Source organism: Thermobia domestica, chromosome 6 (genome assembly GCF_964235325.1).
Source record: "Thermobia domestica chromosome 6, izTheDome1.hap1.1, whole genome shotgun sequence".
Taxonomy (NCBI): Eukaryota; Metazoa; Arthropoda; class Insecta; order Zygentoma; family Lepismatidae; genus Thermobia; species Thermobia domestica.
The window spans coordinates 203,138,642-203,162,195 of NC_137459.1; the positions used below are offsets into that span (position 1 = coordinate 203,138,642).

The 23,554-nt window shown below is 35.5% G+C and overlaps 1 protein-coding gene across 3 annotated transcripts in view; it reads left to right on the forward strand.

Moving 5' to 3' along the window:
* Positions 1–23,077, forward strand: part of LOC145688409 (uncharacterized) — a 420,154-nt gene extending 397,077 nt beyond the window's left edge. For all 3 annotated transcript variants that reach the window (XM_081762596.1, XM_081762595.1, XM_081762597.1), the window contains 2 exons: positions 16,367–16,530; positions 22,461–23,077. In XM_081762596.1, the coding sequence (XP_081618722.1) occupies positions 16,367–16,530; positions 22,461–22,778 (482 nt within the window). In that variant the 3' untranslated portion in view covers positions 22,779–23,077. The remainder of the gene's footprint in view (positions 1–16,366; positions 16,531–22,460) is intronic.
* Positions 23,078–23,554: the final 477 nt, after the last annotated feature.

Below are 23,554 nucleotides of genomic sequence, written 5' to 3' on the forward strand. Positions count from 1 at the left end.
GTTTTATTTGTTCTTAAACTTGGCAACATGGCTTTCACATCAACACTAAACATGTTTTTAAATTTAAACTGCCCTACTTCCTCCAATCTTCTCTTGAGTTTCACCGAATTCTTTACACTCCTAATTTCTTGTTGCCCCTTATTACCTCCATCACTTTATCTCTTCCTCCTGTGGTTCCAATATACTGCCTCTGCAATTCAAAACCGGTCTTAGTTGTACATTTTCATATGAATTTTCGGAAAATATTTCATAACCAGTAACTTACCTTCTTCATTTAGACCTTTCTTATACCCTTCGTTTGTCAACTACACCATCATTTTGTTTAATTTCTCCTCTCATAACCTTGTCTCCTATCACCTCATAAGTTTCCTGACATAGTTCACTCAATGGATAATCTTGGGATAATCTTGTACTATTGTTTTTCCATAACCATAATTTCACTACCTTGGTCTGCTTGTTGCACCCATGTGACTTTAGTTTCCCTTATGTTCTCCAACATACTGTGTTCTTTTTTGAACTGTTCCCCTTTCTTCCTTTATGTTCTTGTTCATAAAAAGTAACAAGGTATTTGATGACAAAGTGCGGCCCCGTCTTTCTAAATGAAAGGGTTTTGTTAATTTTATATACCAGTAAGACTTCACCTGTGTTTTAATTAATGCTTTCGAAGTTCGAAGGAGTTCAAAATTTGTAGTATAGACGTTTACGACGTTGCCACCTTTTTTCTACATAGTATACTCCAGTTCGCAAGACATTCTGATTTGGATTTGCTTGAAGTATCTTATAGGTTTCACACTTCATATCAATGGATTCTTAACATTGTATGTATATTTCATTTCCATAAAGGGGCTGAGTAGAATTATTAATGAATAGAATTATTAAACGAAAATTGTATTTCTCCTAGGATAAGTCTTGTTTATCCTGGACGTATACCTTGGGACAATCATCGACCTTCTTAATACTGCGTTCTGAACATTTTACAGCCAGAAAATATAGGAATAACCGACTATCCCTTATCCTGAAAATATGGAGAAAATTGACGAAGTCCTTGAAATGGAATTATCGTGTGCTAGGCATCAGATGTACTCATGTCTTTTCTTCAGTTTTTTAAGAATGTTAATTAATAACGCACTTTAGCACTCTAGTAACGGTTACAACATTAAAAACCTAATACAACGATCTACTACTGGATTAATTAGGTATTAACGGATTTATTATAAAAATGTCCCACTGCGCATTAATAACCATACTAATTTCTGATTTCAAAACTCCTCTTGGAACGACATTAGATTCTTTGCCTTGTGGCACAGTTCACAAGATGTTGTGTAATAATTAACATCATTAAATATATGATCCCGTGTGCATTACGCACTCTCCAATAAATGAATCTTAAGGAGAGGAGCATTATGGTACAGATCAATTGCCTTTGTCTGCTGAAATTAGACTAGGAAGCCAAGGAAAATCTTGTTTAAAGGTATCAATGTCGGAATACGACCAAAAAAAGTTCAGCAGGTGAAGAGTTTATACTGGCTTAATATGAATGATTTCTATATGAGTCTGCACTTGTTATTTAGCTTGACTCCAATTTGATTGATGGTGAATACTTTTGAGACGAATGAGCCTATTAAGTTTCTTATATGATCGTTCTATGTTCCAGCTCATCGAATATTAATGAAGAAAATTTTAACTTTTTAAGTGAACGTTGTATAAAAGCACTCTTATTTTTTCTCTGAGCAAACAGACGAATATGTATATGTGTCTGTGTGCATCGCGTCTGCGAGGGAATTGTTGGTGGACCTTCTCCTCTCTCCAAATAAGGTGCTAAAATCCGACATAGGGGGCAAACATCATCTCCAAAAGTTCCTACCTGTAGGTTGTTATAACTATTTTTAGCTCTGACATCAACAGGTTGCATTGTGAGCCTCTCCGCTGGGTAGAAGAACGGAATGGCGGAGAGAAAAGCCAAGTCAGTCTGACAATTGTTTCTGGTGTGATAACAGCATGTAAAGCAACGCAGTCCAAAGCCTTCGGACAACTCTCAAAAGTTAAATCCAAAACAGCCAAAAAGGGAGACACAAATTGGGAAGGTATGAGAAAAGTAATATTTTATCTTCAAGTTCACTCCCATGGAACCATCCAGAAATTCCTTCTGTTAAACACCAAAGTGAGGGACCAGTGACAGTGCGAAATTACGGAAACTAACAATGTAATGAAGTTCAACCGGTAATCCGCGACTACCGCGTCTTCCGCGATTGTAATAAGATAATTGGGCCAAGTGTTAAATTCTATTATTATATCCAATTATTTAATTTAAAGTGCCAAATTGGAATTTATTATGTATTAGTGAACTTTCAGTGTTATTGATTAAAATCAAGAAAATGTAATTACACGCATAATTTCATCATAATTTATCTAAATTATCACCATGATTTAAATGTGTATGTTAGAGTTTAAGATAAGCTAATTTATTTTTCTTTCCAGCATAAATAATTGATGCCCATACAGCGTAATAATTTTCGCATTAAATTGTATCGGCATTGAGAATACGATTAGAATCAGTCCTTATGTCAATTACCCAGAACGTTCCGACGCGAACTCTGAACCGTACTGTTCATTGGTTATATGATCGCCTTTGGTAAAATCTCCAAACTGCTATTAAAGCCTAAAGGTTACGTTTAGGATATAGAGGATTGAATCCCGGACTATCATAAACACCTAAGCCCTCATAGGGAACCTCAGGACTTGATCCACATACGGTTCTGTTTTCCCGAACAGGGACGTACAAAGATGGAACCCTCATACAGTTATAATGGCAAGGTTTCTTCACCATTAAAAGGTTAGAATATTTAGTCTCTGAACACAGAAGACAATCATTAGTAACCTTTTGGAAATCTCTCCGCTGATAACGCCAATTAAACAAGGATCGACGTAACGCCAAGCATTTCCTCACGCCGAAATTACCTTTAACATGAATGAACATTTTTTGAAAGTAATAACTGGGGAATGACAAGTAACCAGTTTTGAGTTCGAGCATTTTTTAAGCAAAGATCTTAAGACAATAAAAATAGCGAAGATTCTGAAGAGTTAGCCAGCTGCGAACGAATATGTGTACATATCGGATCAGTCTCCTGAGCGTCTCAAATTTCCTGAAAATGAGAAGGAAGCAAATCTTCAACAGAGAAAATTTACAAAATATTTTTAGGCTCATTTGAAATAATATGAGGATACCTACTCAAAGTATCAGCCAGATATTTCTCTGTTGAGGTCAAATTTTCGAAAACATGAACGAAACGTTGAAGTTTTAAAACAATACCAGTCGTTCTAGCATCAGCTTACGTAATGTAAATGTATGAGTAGCAGCAGCATTATCGCAGTTTACAATAGTGGTTCGCCCAAGGATGTACTGAGAGAAATGCTCGCCAATAATTCAAGCTGAAATATTGTCAGCGATAATTCATTAGGTCAATCCTCGACCTGCATACGAAACGAAAGAGAAGTCGACATCACGTGGACGTTTCTGCGGAAGGTAGCTAGCAGGATTCCCTCTTGCGGCATCACTAAACAATTGAAAAGGAAGATCGAAGTAAAGCTGGCTTGCAGGAGGTGACTCATAATTTCACAAAGTTTGTAGAAATTTTCCAATACTTCGAGAGTCATCTAAACTTTCGGTCTTTACTCTAAAGATCGTATAAAAGAGAGGTAAGTTGAGCAAAATTCGGTATATAGCGACGATGCCAAATTACAACACCTAAATAGGCACGTAAATATATATTTTTTTTTGATACTGGGAAATTTTTGATGGGTTTGTCTTGACAAGGGTCAGGTTTCACCTGAGTGCCGCTGATAATGTGTCCAAGAAATGTATTTTGTTTCGAATAAAATTCCACTTTCGAAAATTAAGAGAAATACTTGCCTTAGCATAAATGCTGAAGACCTCAAGGTGACGTAAATGTTCTTCAAGATTATGTGTAGGCGTTAGAACATCTAAGAATACTGTTACAAAAGACTTCGTAGACTCTGTAAAGAAGCTTAACATAATACTTTGAAATATTGATGGAGCGAATTTTATTCCCTCTGGTAGAACACACATAACCATTTGTCGTCCCATATATAGGAAACTTGTACGTGGGTAAGGAGACGGATCTAAGCCAATACCTTAGTTTCCAGCTGAGCAATCAAAAGTACTGAAATACTCTACCTGAGATACTCGATTTAAAATGTCAGGAATGGGTTCTGGCTGTATTTTCGGCGCGACTACTTCCTGGTTTAGCGATCGCAAATCCAGGGCTGGGCGTACGCCTCCCGAAGACTTGCGCACACAGTGAATTTGATTGCAATACTGAAAAGGCTGTCTCTGCCTAAGTTTATGCCTAACTTTACTGAAACTTTTTTGCATAGCTTGAGGTATAGAATAGTATGGACCGACAACAGGAATATTTTCTGTCAGTTGAATGCTATACAATGGAGTACGCACTCTGCACGAGAAAACTCCGGAAGTAGAAAACGATATTTTAAGAGAAGAGTCTGAAGCTGACTCTTGGTAGTTGCATCAAGATTAGTACATTCTTGAATATCCTTCTCAGTGATATTCGGTTCTGGATCTACCAAAGGTTGAGCCAATAAATATGGATTATCCTGAAGTATAAACCATTCTGTTGACGATGAACATTCAGGGTCATGTAAAGAGCCATTGAGAAAATTTGTGGTAGTAGCATTATAACACTCGACTGGACGATTTGGGTTACGGAACTCAGAAATAGAAATAGAAACCAACAAAGCTAAATAAAGGCTTAGCTGTAGAAAGAACGTCTATATCACCATGGCTATTTTGAAGAAGAATTTCCTTATTCTTCCTATCAACAATTCTCTTGTACTTATCAAGGAATGGACATCATAATGTCAAATCAGTTCGGAGGTGATTGAGTACGAAAATAGCCACTTCAAAAATATGATCTTGTATACCTAGATTGAATACTTGATAACCGTGAACCAGAAAATATTTACCTGCAAAGGCACCAAGAGTAAGATTAGAGTTGAGTGAAGTTTACCTGCACGAAACCTTGATTTTATTATCTTCGAGACTTCCCAGGACATCAAATTAATATCGCTCCCAGTGTCCATCGTACATTGAAGAGACATCCAGCAATATTATCTTTAATTACGGGAGCAGCTGAAAAATAATATTCTGAAGTCGTAGACTCTGGTTCATCTTTCACAATAAAACTCATATTGAAACACACAAAAAGAATAAGAAATGTCCTTGAACACTTATTCTCGATTTGTTAGTAACTTTCCTGTTAGAACTGCTGATGTTAAGGATTTTATTGCGTTTCAGAACGGATGGATTTCCATTATTTTCCATATCCCCAATACATCATCTCGGATCGCGGATCTCAGTTTGTCTCTAAACTCTGGAGGGACTATTGTCTTGAACATGGAATCCAACACCACTTACCGTCAAGTTATTCTCCAAATTTTAACGGGATCACGGAACGATCTCATAAGGGACATAATAAGCTCATTCGTCTCAAATATATTCATCAACAATCAAATTGGAATCAAGCTGTAATAGTAGCGCAGGCTATCCTAACTTGTTCATATTTTGCTAGTATAAATTCTTCACCTGTTGAACTTTTCTTGTCGTACTCCGCCACAGATGCCTTTAAGCGATATTTTCCTTAGCCTCTTAGTCCTATTTAAGTAGGCAATACAATACGTCATATTCAGGTTGATTCAAATAATCTCCTTCGAAAGTAGAGGAAAACTGAGAAATCTCAAAGAGGAGTCATATAGAAAGAAGATCTTGTCATGATTCGGTCACATAATTTATCATTAGCTATCCGCAAGGAAACTTTGGCAAATATTTTAATTGTTATTTTCGTACATTTCGTGTTATTCGTCTCTTAAGCAACAGTGACGTCTTACATAATCTTGTGGGACAAAATGTAGGGACACACAACTTCCAGAATCTTCAATTGTTCTAAAGAAAAGAGATGGGTATTATTGAAATGTTATCCTCAATCCTGAAGTTTTTAGTTTTAGTTCTTCTAAACATATCTTCAATATATTGCTGCTAATGTATCCTTTACTAGTTTATATTGTTCTTCGTTAAAATTAGCATGAAACCTAATTTATTTTCTGCCGAAGAGGGAAAATTGAGACGAGCTGAAGTCACTCTTCACTTCTCTCTTTTCACTCCCCTCCATATCTTTTTATTTTTTTATATTTTAGTATTACAGTATAAGTTGTGTATACCTTGTCTCCTAATGCCTTATAATTATATTGTAGTATATATGTTTTTGCTCTTTTTGTTTTATATTTCCCTATATATATTTGAGTATTATAACGTTTCTTTTAATTTATGTAGTTTGCTAACCATCCAAATGGTAGATAGAGGGTGAGTTTCTCGTAGCGAAGCCCAAGTCAACTTAGTGCTTTTGTAATGTCTTTGAACAAGCTCCTAAACATGAGTCATCCGAATTAATAGACATTTCCTTTATTGTTTATATTCTTTCATAAGACTGATACCATATATTTATAAATATTATGTTTTAAATTTCTACTTTATTTTGCCTTCTCTTTTATGTTTATGTTTCTTAGAGTTTCGGGTTGACGGATTTGCTAGTTCCATAAAAAAAGGAAAAGGCGCGTGGTACTTCAACTTGTCGATCATAGATTTGTGACGCACGCTTGTGGTGTTCTGCGAACAATGGAACGCTAGGCCAGAAGGAGGAGGACTGATATTCTAAAAGGGATTCATTGTTATATTTAAGATGGAACCCAGTCATCTATAAAATTAGCGATATTTGTTTTGTATTCTTCATTGGCATCACTTCCCTTCGATTCAACAAAGTAAGAGAGTAGGTACGAAGATGGCTGCACACCAATCATAATAAGCTGCATTTAAGGAGAATGGAACTATGTTTTCGAAATAAAATTTTGGCCTCATCTAAATGAAAGAAGAAATAGGTTTAATATAGTGTCAGTAGCTAGTCTTCACCGGTTTTGTTTTCAGTTTCTAGTGATTTTCTTTTCATCTTCTAAGAGACCTGACCCAAGTTGAGGCCTAACTTTTTTAGAAATAATATAAGGGAAAATGTGGTGTGTGTTTCATTCTCATTGAAAACAGGCAGCGTGGTATTATCACAGTGATTTGTAACTAAAGACACAGTCTCTGTGCAGAGTACGTAGCAGTTTGTGCGTCTCGCTTCCGCCCCTCTCCTTACCAATACTACTACTAATTCTGCGTCATATCTAAACATTAAACCTTAAATCTTTATCATTATTTTAGTTAATTAAAATTTTCACAATCGTAATATTCATATTGAATTCGTTCCAAGTAAATAGTAACAGATTATATTTTATGGTATGTTGAATGTATGCGTAATATTAGCTAAGAGTAACTCTCGTTTTACTTCCGTTGTTATATCCTGTGTACTCTGCTTACCTACATGAGATTTTATATAAATTTGCAATATTCAGAAGGTTCACTTGTCTTACCCTAGAAACTTGCGGTTTGTTTCATTGACATCTTTGTCTTTCCTTTATTTTATAAATTTTTAGCCTGACTTTATCAGTTCAGTAAAATATATCATTCAATTAAGCTAGCTCAAATTACAATATTCGTATGGTCGCTTACACTCGTCCTTTATCGTCCCACTAACTCTTCCACATCTGCTGCATATTCCCTCTTGAATTAACTATCCTTGTAGCACAAGAATAAGATTTTAAGGTAACATGTATTAAAGGCCAGTATACACAAAATAATACTACCAACAATGACATTTTACGGTTCCGCAGGAAGCACACCAACGATTATGTAGCATATATGGGTCCAGATTTACCTGTCCAGTCTGCAATCTTTACACTACAAGGATAGAGTTTGATTTAGTTGTGTAGCCTGCTTTTTTTCCTATTATAAAATGTTTGTTGATGGTATAATATAGAAAGGGGAGCTTTTTTTGTATGTAAAATAATAATAACCGCTCCCTTTGTAAATCGTCCATGGCTATTAGTATGTTTTCCTTTTATGTAAGATGCTCCCTCACTCCCAATGATGTATGCTACCAATATTTCTTCTGACGTTTACTTCCTAACGCTCATGCTATAATTCTCAAGTATGTTCGGTTGTAACTCGTTGGTACTAAGGACTAAATATTGATGTTAGCGTCACCGTGTGATAGTGTTTTGATGAAAGTGGAGGAAAGCATAGTATCCAAATATATATTGATCTTTAAGTGAAAATCGTATCGTCTATCTCATATGAACGTGAGTCATAAAGTGAAAGAATGCAGTGGTTCTATGTGAGAACTGGAAGGTAATTTAAAATTAACCCGGGCTATCTACTGAACTTATCTGGAAATTGAAGATTTGTTTTGGGACTGTTATAAATTATTTAAAAATGGGACCTAGAATTTGGCAGTGACTTGAAAATTTACTTTTGGAACTGAAAAAAATATTTTAACCATATGACATAGAATAAAATAATTAATTATTACTGATTAACATGAAATAATTCTACTAGCTAATATTTTTTTCATTCTTGAAGATATGTTGTCAACGTCGATGAATACTACCTGTTTAACTGAAATGAAAGATGGTAATTCTTAATTTATCTGGAACATCCGTGATAACGAAAAAACTATTAGAGAGAGAAAAGCGAAACTTTGCATGAAGCAACTATAAGGTGGGAGACATCGTTTTACGTATTAAACAATACCACCCAACGAAAAGTGTTGCCATCCCAGTATAAAGTTATATTTGTTCAAATGCTACGACGTCAGATTATTACATATTTCAAATCAACATGTTAAACGAAAACTTAAAATACCACATTTATTATTCAGTGTTGCAAACTAAGGGTGTTATAATATCACAAAACATCCAAAGTTTGTAATGGAAGCCTCTATCATACATACAGCACAACGGAGATGGACAAGACAATGCACGTCGAAAGTACCTTAGCGTTGGATACTATGGTAATGGTATGACTTGCTTCCAATGAATAGCAGCGAGGTTACAAGAGCTTGAAAATTTGAATTTTTCGAAAGGCTTTATTTTGAAAACATGCTTAAGTATCATATATAATTACATGTGCGGTGTGCATTCGGAAAACAAATCATTTTGCCGTTTACAGCACTTCGATATCTCAAACTGTTCCGGAGATATGCTTAACATTGACAAAGTTCGCAACACTGCTGAAAATAGCGTATTTCTGGACAATATTTAAACTGATTTTTGGTTTCCTTCTCTTTCATAGCATTGTAGGAATAACTTTTAGTAGGGGTAATTACAAGTCCTCGCACTGACATGATTCAAGCAGTGTTGCAAACTCCAACAACGTTTATGATATCTCAGGAACGGATTGAGATATCGAAGTGCTGTAAACGGCAAAACGATTTGTTTCCCAATTGCAAACCACACAAGTGATTAGATATGATACTTACCTAAGCATGTTTTCGAAATAAAGCCTTTCGAAGAAAATCAAATTTTCAAGCTCTTGTAACCTCGCTGCTATTCATTCGAAACAAGTCATACCATTACCATAGTATCCAACGCTAAGGTACTTCCGGCGTTCATTGTCTTGTTCATCTCCGTTGTGCTGTATGTATGATAAGGGCTTCCAAACTTTGGATGTTTGTGATAGTTTAACATCCTTAGTTTGTAATACTGAATAATGAATGTGGTACTTTAAGTTTTCGTTTAACATGGTGGTTTGAAATATGTAATAATCTTACGTAATGGCATTTGAAAAACATAACTTTTTACTGGGATGGCAATACTGTTCACTGGGTGGTGTTGTTTAATACGCAAAACGATGTCTCCCACCTTATAGTTGGTTCATGCAAAGTTTCGCTTTTCTCCCTCTTCTGGTTTCTCCGTTATCATGCATGTTCCAGATAATTTGTCCATCCTGTATATATTCCTTGTTGTATACTCTCTTGGTTTAATATTTTCTTTAGGACGCATTGGTAGTAACTGTTTAGTTTTTTCTTTGACCCGTTGTCAGCTAAAATCTGGATTTTTTTTATTTTTCTTATTATTAAAGATGTCTGTTGCGCAACGGCCGTGTGCACTAGCGAAGTTCAACTGTTGAACGAGGGTCTTAAACATGTTCGTTAAAAGTGTCTGTTGCACCAACAACGTTCAAGGTTAAGTGTCGGTCAAATTGTGGATAAACTTGGTTTTAGCTTGAACGGCCGGATTTGAGTGTTTAAACTTCGTTAATCCAAGTCAGTCCGTTTACATTCAATAATGTCTTTGTATTTTTCCACTAATGAAATCACAATACATTTCTCGTGTTCGGAAAAATTTTTTGCACGTGGTTTCATTATTTTTCCTAGATACAATGTATGTCATATTAATAAAATGAAATAAATGTTCTGAAATTTGTTCTTGAAATATAAAAGCAAAAATAAATAAATAATTAAACGGTGTAGATTAGGAATACAGTATTTTTTTTAATTTTCAGGTAAAGTCTGTTAACTCGCAAAAAGAAATAAGAAGGATATGTAGGTAAAAAAAAAAACCTGCGAGGCTGTAGCTTTAGAATAGAGAACCCACTAGAAATAAACTACACATACTGTGCGTCTTTCTCTCTCTCTCTCTCTCTCTCTCTCTCTCTTTTATATAAAATCAGCTCATAGCATTTTGACAATGTGTTTTTTAAACAATTTTCCAGTAAAGGTTAACCTTAGAAGGGCATAAAATTTATGTCTATAAACAGTATTTTCTTGTCAAAATTCCATGGAAACAGCGTAAAACTTATTATCAGTTATTCATCGTAAAACTTATTATTTACTTATTCCTCGAGTGGTATCAACCAATTGCGTACAATTGTATAAGTCACATACAAACTTAGCTACATATAGCGGAAGCCACACGTCTCAAACCACGCACCAAACTTTGCAAGCTGCTTATTACAAGCTATTTTTGCATCTATTACGGTTTACGCCAAGGTGAAGCTGGAGGGATATAGTCGAGGTGCGTCCGTAGGGAACAGGCGAATTTGCGATAGTGGGTATACGTGTAAGCAAATTAAAAGTTCACTCGAGCAGACGGTTCTACCAAATAGAAAATTTATAGATAAAATACGACATGAAATTTTTTCATGAAGGAATGAAAGTGTGATCATAAATTACTATCTATCACAGCACATTGAAATGAATTATTACTTATAAAACAATTATTGTATGTGTAAGTGTGCTTTTCCACTGTCCTCGTTTATGCGTATACCCCGTCGCTGACTCGCCTGCTCCCTATGGATGCAACCGCTCGCTGTCGCTCGGGCCTTCCTACTGCACTCCTACTCTAACTCGATTATATAGCATTCGTGCTTTTGGTGGCCACGTAGCACAAGTTGGTTCGTGTTTTAATGCACAGTAGTTTTTATACTGTACGTCCACAGTTTATTTATACGATATTGAGCCATCCTGAAGTCAATCCGCAAGTAGTAATGGAGCTCTTCATTTAGCTCTGCTAAAAGAAAGTTCTGACCTAACCTGAATGTATAAGAAAGTGTCAAAATTTGGTAGAACCGTCTGCTCGAGTAATGAACAAATCAGAACAAAAAAATACGTACCAATCTGCAGTAGGTGATCACTAGAAGCTAGTTTTGCAGTATAATTGTATAATTATGAACCACACATTTTAATGCTGTTTCTATAATCACATATTACTTACATGTGTAACCAATGTATTTTGAGAAATTGCACCGGAAAACAGGAAGTTGATGATTCTCACACTTTTGTTTCCTTATGCACACACCACCACCGCTAATATGCCTGCTTTCTCGGACAAAATCAAGAGCGGTCCCTCAAATTGTGCCCTGATTAGAATCGGAATAGATACAAACTCAGGTTGTGTTGGCAACTAAGCACACATTCAAGCGTGGTTTTTGCACTTAATGTATTAATAACATATAAGTTTGCAGCATATTATAAATCTGTATGCAGCTGGTGGACAGGTGACAAATTAAGAATGCAGAGGACGTTAGATCATAAGTGGAAAGAATAAATGGTAGCGATCCTCAACTTTACCTATGCTAACGGATTTTTAGGCAAACGCTAACAAGGAACAGGGTGTAAAAGACATTAGAATAACATTTTCACGATGAAATATGTATAACTCTTGAATCACTTTTCCTTATTAGTGGATTCCAGATTTTTTTAAAATTTATTTATTTTCTAATGGTGGCGAATATCAGTATACTGGGGATGAAATATTTGTAAAGAAAATACTGGGAATTCACATTATAGGATATTTACATTATAGGGAATTCACATTCACATGATATAAGTTAGTGTAATCGTAATGGTGCAGTTTTTCTATACGGATCCACAGATTGTGAAATATCCGAAAAAAAATAGCAGAAGCCTTTAATTTGCCCATTTTATGTCGAGAACAGTGTGCAGTTTTACTCTACATATCAATAGTATATGTAGTAGTAGAAACGGGTTAGAAGCCCCGCAGTGATAGTTGGGTTCTGTTCTGGACATAAAATTAGCAAATTAAAGACTTGGCCATATTTTTCTATGCATTTTACAACCTGTGTATCCGTATAGTAAAACTGCACCGAGAAGAAAACCCAATAAACCCCTGCGGGACTTTTAACCCTTTCCTACTACCGGTACTACTAGTACTACTACTTATACTATGGATCCGTATAGTAAAACTACACGCTACAATCTAATCTAAAATCTACTTCCAATATTGCAACCAAGTATAACTCGTTTATTTTATTACTGGTAGAATTTATTAGTCCATTCCTTGATGTTGTATTCAGTCGAGATGCACACAATCTCGAAACTCGTAAACTCCGGTACGCAGTATGCTTTCTTCATTTGTTACTTTGTTAAACGAAGATTAGTAACAAAAGACGACAACCAATGAGAGTCGATTTTACAAATTGACCGAAGTTTACTGAAACGAGGTTTAGTGAACTTCGATTTTCAATGGTGCAACAAAAGTCCGGAACCACGTTTAAATTTGAAAGTTTAATGTTGAACGCGTTTAAACTTCGTTGGTGCACACGGTTCTAGTCATGGATAGGTTATATTACAGGTTAGTGGAAACGATCCAGTTTTGATTTCATTATTTCCATAGAGCTACAATCCGATTAGGACGTCACAGTCTCTGGCGACTCCAGTCGACGTGCTCTCTACAGTTTCGGCTGGTTCAGCCAGGAGCCACATCACAGTTTCTGGATGACCGAGTCAGGCTGTCACAGACTATCCCGGAATAGTTTCTGCTGTAATCACCTTATTGACTTTATTCAGGAGCAAAAGAGAGTTATGGTGTGGGTGGATTAATTGTAAATGTATAGCCGCACTAAGATAATGCAGTATTCTATTTTTGCCTCACTCATTATGTTTGTTTCTTTTCGACTATCGTGATGTAATGGGGAAAGACGAGATATAGATTACATCCAGAATGGCATCAACTGAAAATAATGTATTTTATCGGTGGAAGGCGTTTACTGCTGAAAGCACTCTCTCACACGAGAGATTATTTGTTATTAAGGTCATGGAGATAAGAGATCCAGTCGGAGAGTATGATCCAGATTAGAATTTAAAATACAGACACAAATACTGCAGAGCCTCAACATATTAATTTAGTTTCATACGTACTAATGCTTCCAGAGCTGTCTCCAGGAAACTTTTTTCAGTTTGATTTCAGGAATATGGTTTCATCACTGGCATATAATATGGCCGACTTCTTAGGAGTTGTGTTTCAGGTAGCCAAGAGTGACACTGAGTATACACGTAGTTACGCATTCAGTTTCTGTGATGGCAATATACTATTTACTTGAAGAATGGTTGGAACAACATGAAAAGTATAACTTGAATTTGCCAATATTTGACTTATCTATTAGGCTTATTCTGCATAAAACAACATTATGCAGGGATATACTGATGTGTTACTTGTTTCCATCTGAATTTTGTAATCAAGGACCAATCTATGTTTCTCGAAATGTAAGCATAATGTGACGTATTATTGGACGTCTATGAAATTGTTATTCTCTTTGCTCTGATGCCACTAGAAAACACTAGACACACTGTAAATTTAATAAGTAAGGCTAAGTTTACATATGTAAAGAATGAGAAAGTGTCTTAGCATTTTGAGAGTCAGAAAAGCTTGTAACTAAATTTGTAACTAACCTGGAATCCTCACAAACATCATGACGCTTTTTCATTATTCCTGTTGTTGCGTTAAGATAATATCGTTAACTCCATTTTAGTTCATTCCGATCATTTACCTTCCATATATCTTTACTGGTTGTGCATAATGATATTACGTAACTTAAACGGTAGTTACTTTCTTAAAATTTGATAGTAGTACAAAACCCTCCCTTCCATGGAGGAGAAGCAGATTGTTCCATGTAAATCACTAGACACGCTGTTTTTTAGGTGTTTAAGAATCGTAGGACTTCCAAACATCGTATCCAGATTGTATGTTTAATCAGTCGAGTTATCATTCATTTCTGATTGTGTATGTTCTGATTGCCGATGTCGGTATATAACATATGCCCATGGAACACCACTTGCATGTTCTATGATTCTATATAAATACGTGTATTGTATAGAACTTATAGACATAACTAGCTTTACTTCTGGTCGGGTGTTCCATTTCTCATCTATATTCGCAGGGAGATTAGCCTCCACACCGATTTGACGTGCACATCTGCATTGGACACTGATTAAAAAGATTAACTTCTGGTTTATAGGCCTCCTTCAGTTTGATAAATGTTAATCCTGTTATACTAGGTGAATTTTCAGGGGATTCCCCACCAAAGGTGCCTGAACTCATGAAGTCCACGCCCATGAGTTCATAACCCACGCTTACTTGACCTCACGCTCACGAAGTAAGCGTGAGACTTAGTCAACACGAGTTTTAAATCATGATAATAATGATATGAGCGTTATGTTCGAATGATGTTGTGAGTATGAGGTTGAGTGAGCATGATGTTGGGGTGGCGATATGAACATGAGGTCGAATGAGCGTGATGCCAAAATGACGTTATGAGCGTGAGATCGAAATAATGTGAACGTGATTTTGATAGAGGTTAGTCCGAAGTGGGCACCTTTGTTCGCACGTCTGATCAGAGATCGTTAGTTTGTTCTTGAATCCTTACCTTACCATGCAGCTCTACAGCCCTGGGTGGGCTTTGGCTTCCTTCACCAGGCGCCTCCATTCTTCTCTATTCTTTGCTTTCCCTTTCCAATTCTTAACTTTCAATATTCTCAGATCCTTGTTTACATCCTCGTACCATCTTTGCTTTGGTCTACCTCTTCTTCTCGTGGAAAATATCTTTTCATGTAATATCTTCTTTGCTAGTCGTCCTTCTTCCATTCTTTTTACGTGTCCCGTCCATCGCAGCCGTCGCGCTTTTATAAACCGTACAATATCTTCTATTTCTTTGTTGGTTCTGCTTCTTCATTCGTTATTTTCTCTGATTGGTCCGAAAATCTTTCTAATTATTTTCCTTTCGAATATTCGTAGTTTTTCTTCGTTTTCTTTAGATAACGTCGATCAGTGACGCAAAATCCCCATTAGACATACCGGTATATGTATATCTTGGACGTAGGCCTCGTACCCCGTGGTAATTCCCCAGGGCGAGGTGTTTATAAATTATTTTCGTACTATTTCCAGCCTTCTGTACATAACTGCTTGTGGTCTAAGTATGGATTTGCCATTCGGTTTTGTTGTAAAAAGGACATTATGCAGGCCTCGTACGTGGATTATTTTTATGCGCACCTTCCCGTGTAAAATCCGAGCCGAGCATTATTCTCATATCTCTCATTGCATATTATTTATGTGTTTCTAGATATTTAACACATAACAGGAATAATTTTTAAGTTAATTTGATGTCACGTTTGCCCCCACGAAACGGATGATCCGTTTGCAATGTGTTTGAACGTTAGTAGCGCTTTATTCAGCGTTTTCGCACCATTTCACTTTGATTAAAATAATATTTTATAAGGGAGGGAATTCAAATATATATTAATTCTTTCCGTAAGCCTCATTCTCGCGTGCGTCATGTGAAAGAGGCGTAAACTGTAAGCACCAATTTAACTGTGGTAAAAGGAATAACACAGAAATGACGTGCAAGGTATGAATTCAAATTTTATGTACGTGCAGATTAGAGGAAATGTGTGTCTAAAAAATGATGAGTATCTGTATAAAATGCCATACGTCAATCTAATCGTATGCAATACATAGATATTGGCGTATGTAATAATACATATATATGAGTTATTGCTTGTCATTAAGCTGTAAGTAGAAACTTAAAAAGTACATTTAGCGTAAATAGAATGTTACAAGGAAATTACTAAGGATACTGATTTGTTTTGTTTCCTTCCTGTTACAGGATACAATTACAGCTTTCCATTCTTGTCAGATGATTGTCACTTGAAAATAGAGGATCGTCGTATTACACCTTTGTATAAACATCTAATTCATATAGAATTTCCAACTCTTTGTTTCGTTGGATTACCAACAGTTGTACTTCCCTTTCCATTATTCTCCTTACAGGTAAAGTATATGTACAGTGTATTTCAAAAAGTAGTTAGTAATTAACCTTTCATTCTATACAAAATTTTTAGGTATAAATTCAAGTGGAAGTAACACATCTGCATGATTTGAACATTCTTGTGTACGATCGGTCTAATAATAGATGATTATGTGACGTGTTTTAGGACTTATATCATGAAACTATGGCTATACAAATGAAGTGAATAATAGGGCATTCAACATGTAAGACGCTGTATAAAATTGTAAGAACGAATTTGCATTTGGTCTTAGAGGACACAAAGGTATTAGGAATGTAAAGAATATGAATGCAACACGACACGACAGTATTAGAAATGAAAATGCATTTGTAAATGGTATAGAACTAGAAAAATCAATGATTCCAAGGGATATGAACATTGGCAAGAAAATACAAATACGTTAATTATCCCACGCATAAGGCTTCTTTTGATTATATATTAATTATATTAGACCAGTCGAATTAGGCATCTCTCGTGGACAGAATTAGTAATGATTTTTCCTCTTCACAGGATTGTTACAATAGTGACCCTAATCAACATACTAAAAGTCCTGAATGATCCGACTTGTGCTAACTCCGCCATCCTGGAAAATGAGTGACGATCATAAATCTTCATTCAGTGTTTGGCTAATTTCTCAAAAGCGGTTCATTTTAGAAAGAAAATAAAATAGACCAATTTGAAAGAGCAGAAAATTTCCTATTAGATAGAGCTTTTACTTTTCTTTCAAAAGGTGAGCATTCTATCACTATCCACACGGTTTTTTGTTGAGGTGATTTTCAGCACATTGACATTCCTTGAGATATATTTGTGATTTTCTTCCTTGCTCGTAAGTAATGAAACTTTCTTTTCCCAAGATTGTTGTAATTGTCCTCATCAACACAATAAAGTCCTGAATGATCTGACTTGTACTCGCCCGCCATTTTATTTCTTTTTAAGTAGTGCAGTCGTTTTGGTTTTTCCTTTGTGAAAAAAGGCTGAAGTCATGTCAGAACCACTTACCACATGAACGAACAGGAAGTATTTTTTGGGGTTAGGGTGCTTCTTGTTCAGTTGCGTGACAGAGTACCTTTCCTCTTCCTGGCTTTATGAGATCACATCGTTACCATCTGGAGTTAATGAAATTGAAAGATTTAGTCCTCGCCAACAATTGCAGTTCGTTGTGATTTTGCAGCGTTTACAGCTGTGTTTACAATGAGTGTCTCAGCATCGTCTTCTATTTGCAAGACGCTGATGTAATAATTTTGTAATTCTTCTGGTAAAGCAATGAGTTTAGGCTTGTTTATTTTTTTTTCGTTAGAAAGGAAAATTTCTTGTGAAATTGTTAATTGGGTGCCCTTCTTCACCTCGTAGTCTGCTCATCTTTTTGTAGAGTATCTCCAATCTCTTTCAGTACTTTTTGTGTTCTTGTTATTTTTCCATACCCATCAAACACCACAATGTGGTTTAAAAAATATTGATTATTAAGGTAAGCAATGTAAGTAGAAAAGATGTCTTGAAATGTGCCCTGACCAAGCTATAGCACACGGTGAAGTATAAAGCCACCATCAACAACAAATCTTCATTCGTTAGGGATCAATGTCTGTGGATCCATTATGTCAAAACATAAAAAGAGGCTTGATTTGACACATTTTTTCATTACCCGTTCATCAAATAGGGATTGTGGTAAGGAGGAAAGTTCATATATAAAACAGTTCTTCAGTTGCCTGTCGTCGTGAACTGAAGTGTTCTGTTTCTTTGGAACAGAAATTCGTATTTACAGGCACAACGTTTTCATAAAGTCTTACAGTACTATGGTTCATGTGCTTAATGGAATCACTTTGTCTTTCATTTTTAATTTCAAGTTCTGGAAGTTCTGACCTACTAAGTTTTTCATTATAGCTTGTCCTATTTCCACACTTCTGTGGCAGTTGATGGTGTCATCTGCACTGACACCTGTCAATCAAGATTCATTGTGTTCCACAAATTGACAGTATATTTGACGCCAGCTCACAAATATCTTCGTATCTTGATCGTCCTTTTCCATTCTTGCTTTCCAGAGATCCCGAGATCGTCCTCTTCCTGGACTCAACCCTCCAAAAGTTTTCATGGTTCTCATAAGCGTCTGTTTAATAGTCATACCGGTCCATAGCCCAGCCAATAGTTTGTCTGATCCTCTGACTGCATAACTTATGAATGCTTCCATCTCCGCTTCGCTTAACTTTGTGTGAAGAATGCTCATATGTTGAAAGTACATTTGACAAGATTTAGCATATGCTAAGTGGCCAGTAGCGTGATAAACGGCATAATTTGTTTCTCACATATCAAATGTAGCTCACAATCACCCATCCTTTCTGCCTTTATGAAGTTCTTTAGAATAGTCACTATATGGAAGTATTGTATCCAAAGTTTTGCAGTTGGTTCTTTTTCAGCTATTGGTGTAAGGTAATCTTGAATTTTGTTAAAAGATCCTTAATTACTGCTGAGCCATTAATGGACTCGTTAGTACCTAATCCGTCGATAGCTTCTTTGGCAATCTTTGATATTTCTACTTTCATCTCATCATGAATGGATATGCTGTTCAGCAAAATATGTGCAAATGCTCTTTGTGTTAACAAATGAGTTCGAACAGCCCTTGCGTAGTAGTAACCAGACATCATTTTCTCAATTGAGTTTGTAGCATAAACAGTGATCTATAATTCCTTCAAACTGCTGTCTGGCATGATGTATCCGATGGCGCCCATGAAAGACATTAAGTGAGATCAAGATTAACTGAGATCAAGAATGCCACAAAAGAGCAGCGAGGGCAGCCGATACGCTGGCCACAGGGCATCACTCCAAAACACCTAGTGGTCTGCGATGACACTACTGGTCTCTAAAAATATGGACTTAAGTTTGAGAGTTCAATAATGATCAATTAACTTCCAAACCATTTCAATAATCCTGCAAAAGCGGAGATATTTTTCAGAGAATGCTTGCTTTCGAGAAAAATGTAAAAGCTCTATCTAATAGGAAATTTTCTGCTCTTTCAAATTGGTCTAGTTTATTTTCTTTCTAAAGTTAACCGTTTTTGAGAAATTAGCCGAAAACCGAATGAAAATGTGTGATCGTCCGCCATTTTCCAAGTTGGCGGAGTTAGCACAAGGCGGATCATTCAGGACTTTTACTATGCTTATTAGGACCACTATTACAACAATCCTATCAAGAGAAAAATTCATTACTAATTATGTCCAGGAGCACCATATACAAGAATCCTAATTCGACTGGCCTATATTTTAATTATGTTTAAACATCTTTGATTTATATCTCCAATCACTATAATAGTAGAATATTAAAAACAAACTTTTGTAGACATCAGTTTTACTCATTTTAATGTGTAAGGGTTCTAACTGCTGGCACTGCATTTAACCACCCACAACAGAAGCGCGTTGTATCTGTGTCTTTCTCTTTGGCTGAGTGCTTTAGGCTCCCCAATTTTCGTACACCTGGACAGTCGGGCAGCTTCGGCGAAACATGAATCCTTGTTTCGCTGAAAACTAGCTGAAAAGGATATTTCCCATTTATGTCAACTTTTGTACTTTGATCCTGATTGTCGACCGAAACACTCTACATAGAAAATGTTAAGTACGTTGTTTTCTCTTTCCACGAAATTTCTAAATTGGAGTTACTGACTTTCGATTATCATTCTTTAACTTTTGAATATCTAGTTACATTTTTACAGGGCCCATTTAAGGGAGCTGAAGTTTGATAGAGGCTCTTTGTGGAAAATTCAGAGATCATTTAACAGGCACACAAACATGTATGAGACTTAACCCTAGTACCTAGGTATACTCTATTTTGTGTACTATTTCACTTTGAAAAATACAAATAATAGAAGGAAAAATCGTATATTGTAGTAACAATAATAATAATAATAATATAAATTTACCTTGTTCTAGTTTCCATGAACAGGAGACAGGTCACATTATTGCTTCTATTGAGAATGACCCATCTTCCTTGATTTGTTCATTTTAATTACATACACATTAAAAGTAACTTTAACATTTTTGCTGGCATTTCACTTCCATTTCCATGAATAAATGTCTTTTGCAAAAGAAAAATATTTGGAACCACTTCAGTAGCGTCATTTCAGATTTAGCTTGGGGGGACAAAACCCCTTGATATAAATAAAATTTCGCGTTTTTCACTGACTTACTACTATTCTATTGAAAAATCTATACAAATCTCAAACTCTGGGGAAGGGGCAAATGCCTCTCCCTGCCCCCCTAAATGACTCCCCTGAACCACTTGCATTCAGTTTAGGGAAGTATGTTAAAATTAGCCTACTTTCTTACACCGAATTGCTTCTTCCTTGCTTTCAGTGCAGCAAACTTTAAAATTGTTTCAGGAAAGTCCAGTTCCCTAGTTATGTTATGACGATAGAAAGGTAAGAGCATTCAATTTAGGCCCTATCTTCCTTTAACGCAGTTTGGAGTGGATTTTTTGATGAGTGACAATTTTGAGAATGCTCTTTCACCCTCAAAACTAAAAATAGGAAGTGTTATATACAGGCGAAGAGCAATAGACATATTTGAAAAAAAGATTACAAATCATTGTTATACATATACCTATATATACCTTGTGCAGTCTTATATTCTCCTTGAAGCTGCGTTTTCATCATGTAGCTAGAGAAATGACTGATTTCGTCTTTTATATTTTCATTTTCCACGTCCTCCTTGTAAACTGCAATGAAATATTGGACATCTTCATGAAGTATTCCCGTGCATAATTTTGGAATAAAGTGGAAAATAGAACAGACGTGTTCATATGCGGCAATTGTTCTTTTGATTTCAACAAGAAGTGTGTCTATAATAACGGTAAATGTCTCAGCTTGGAATTTTTCCTTCGAGGTAAATAAATGTCATCATTACCATCAGGGAACCTTTTGGTTCTGCTTTTTTCAGGTTCTTCTTCAACTTTATCGGGAGGATACGAAAGTTTCCAGACTTTTCATCAAATTAACTTGTTACAGTATCCAAGCCAGACTCTTGCAAGTAGTTACTGGTTTCATTAAAGCTTGTTAATATTTTGTGCCACAAAACAGACATAAAATGTAGTTCATATTTCATCTTTCTGTGAAGAGTATTTGCATCTCGTGGAGTATCGGTGCGTTCTTGTTCATTCATGCTTATTTATTCAAGGATCTTCATTATTGTTTGAAAATTTAAAACTAGAGCCTTACATGATTCAGCGTGGCTTGACCATCTAGTATCACTGAGTGAGTTTAAGACCAATAATCGGTTGTTTTCATTTGGCTTAAGTCCAAAACACAGCAAAAACCACTTATGTTTAGAACTTGAGAAAAATGTATAGAGTTTTTGTAGAAATTCAAAAAAAATCACAGCTTGCAAGCAACATTGTACTGCACGTGCACCAACTAAATTTAAAGAATGAGCGGAACATGGAGAATAGAACGCAACTGGATATTTTCTTTAACATGTGCTTGCAAATCATTCTATCGTTCAGACATATTTGCAGCATTGTCGTAGCTCTGGCCTCGGCAATGAGTTATATCTAAGCCTTGTTGTTCAAGAAATAAGATAATAATATCTGATAAAAATTTCCCAGTGTGGCGTTTTATGGGAATGGACAATAAAAAACGCTCGTATACCTTTCCTTCGAAACAATAACGAACAATTACAGCAAGTTGATCAATATGCGCACTGTCCGCTGTCGAATCCAAAATTCATGCATAGTACTGTGACTTCTTAATTTCTGTCACAATTTTCTATAATATTCCTGAACTCATGACGTGAGTAAGCTCATTTTATACCTTCTGTGACAAATAAGATACTTGCTCCTTTCCCTGATTTCCATGATTTGTTGAATGAAAAATCTAAATAGTTTATTATATTTGCTAAGTATGCAGTCAAAAATGTTTATTTACTGTTTTTACAGGTGCAATTTTTCCTTAAATCTCTCGATAAATCCTTTAAACTGCCAACTCAAAGGGAGATGATGGAAGATGAAGAACGGGATTTTCAGGAGAGATTGGGAATGAATATGCCAAAGAGATACGCCCATAGACTGTCGTCACTTCAGTGGAAGTACTTCGAAAGTCTTGCAAAAGAAGCTAATCTTGAAAATCTAGCCGATGTTATCAAAGAAATTTATGAGGACGTGGCCAACAAAAGGGCAACAGACTTAATTCATTACAAACAATATGATTATAGGTGTTTGGATAATTTTACGTTTGTGCGAGTCCCATACACATGAGGGTTAGAAATCAATTCCACTTCCATGTTGAAATTTAATATTAATCAGTGTGTTTCACTAAGAAAGATTGTATCTTGAAGTAAAACCTCGTGCTAGAAGCAACGGTTTATTGGAGATTTTGTGGTATAAATGTAACAGAGGGTCAAGCTTCTTGTAGTCATAAACTCAATGAATAATATTTTGTGTATATTATGTATTTCATTGTTTTTGTTGCTAAAACATAATGGAAACACTCACTTTATTATGCTTCTTTAGTGTGCAAAAAATAGAGTAAAATTAATAAAATTAGTTTATATCAATGTTATGTTGTGTTTGAATTTTCTTACGCTTAATTTGTAGTAAAGTATTTCAACTTCGCAGGTAAATGTTTAATTATTATTATTCATTCTAAAACGACACCTTTTTTTAATTTCAAGCAAATTTGTTACAAAAATTGGAAGACGTTGCTTGGATCCAAGTTATAATAATGTTTCAAGCATGTAAGTATACATATGAAATATATCAAATTTAATTTAGCGGTATAGTCAGTTAGACACTATTGTGTTAAAATATCTTGTAGAAAATACAAAATATAAGCATAAGTCGTTAAATTTTCCTTTTGAAAATAAAATTCTGAATTTAGTATTGTGATCTGCAAGAAACTAAATAACATTGCTTGTAAATATTGCCATTGATTGAAACATTCGTTTACACGTATCTTTGGAAGTCAAGCGCAATAATTAATTTCTAATGTAAAAATTAGTATTCTAATAATTTTAGGACATATATTAAAATTA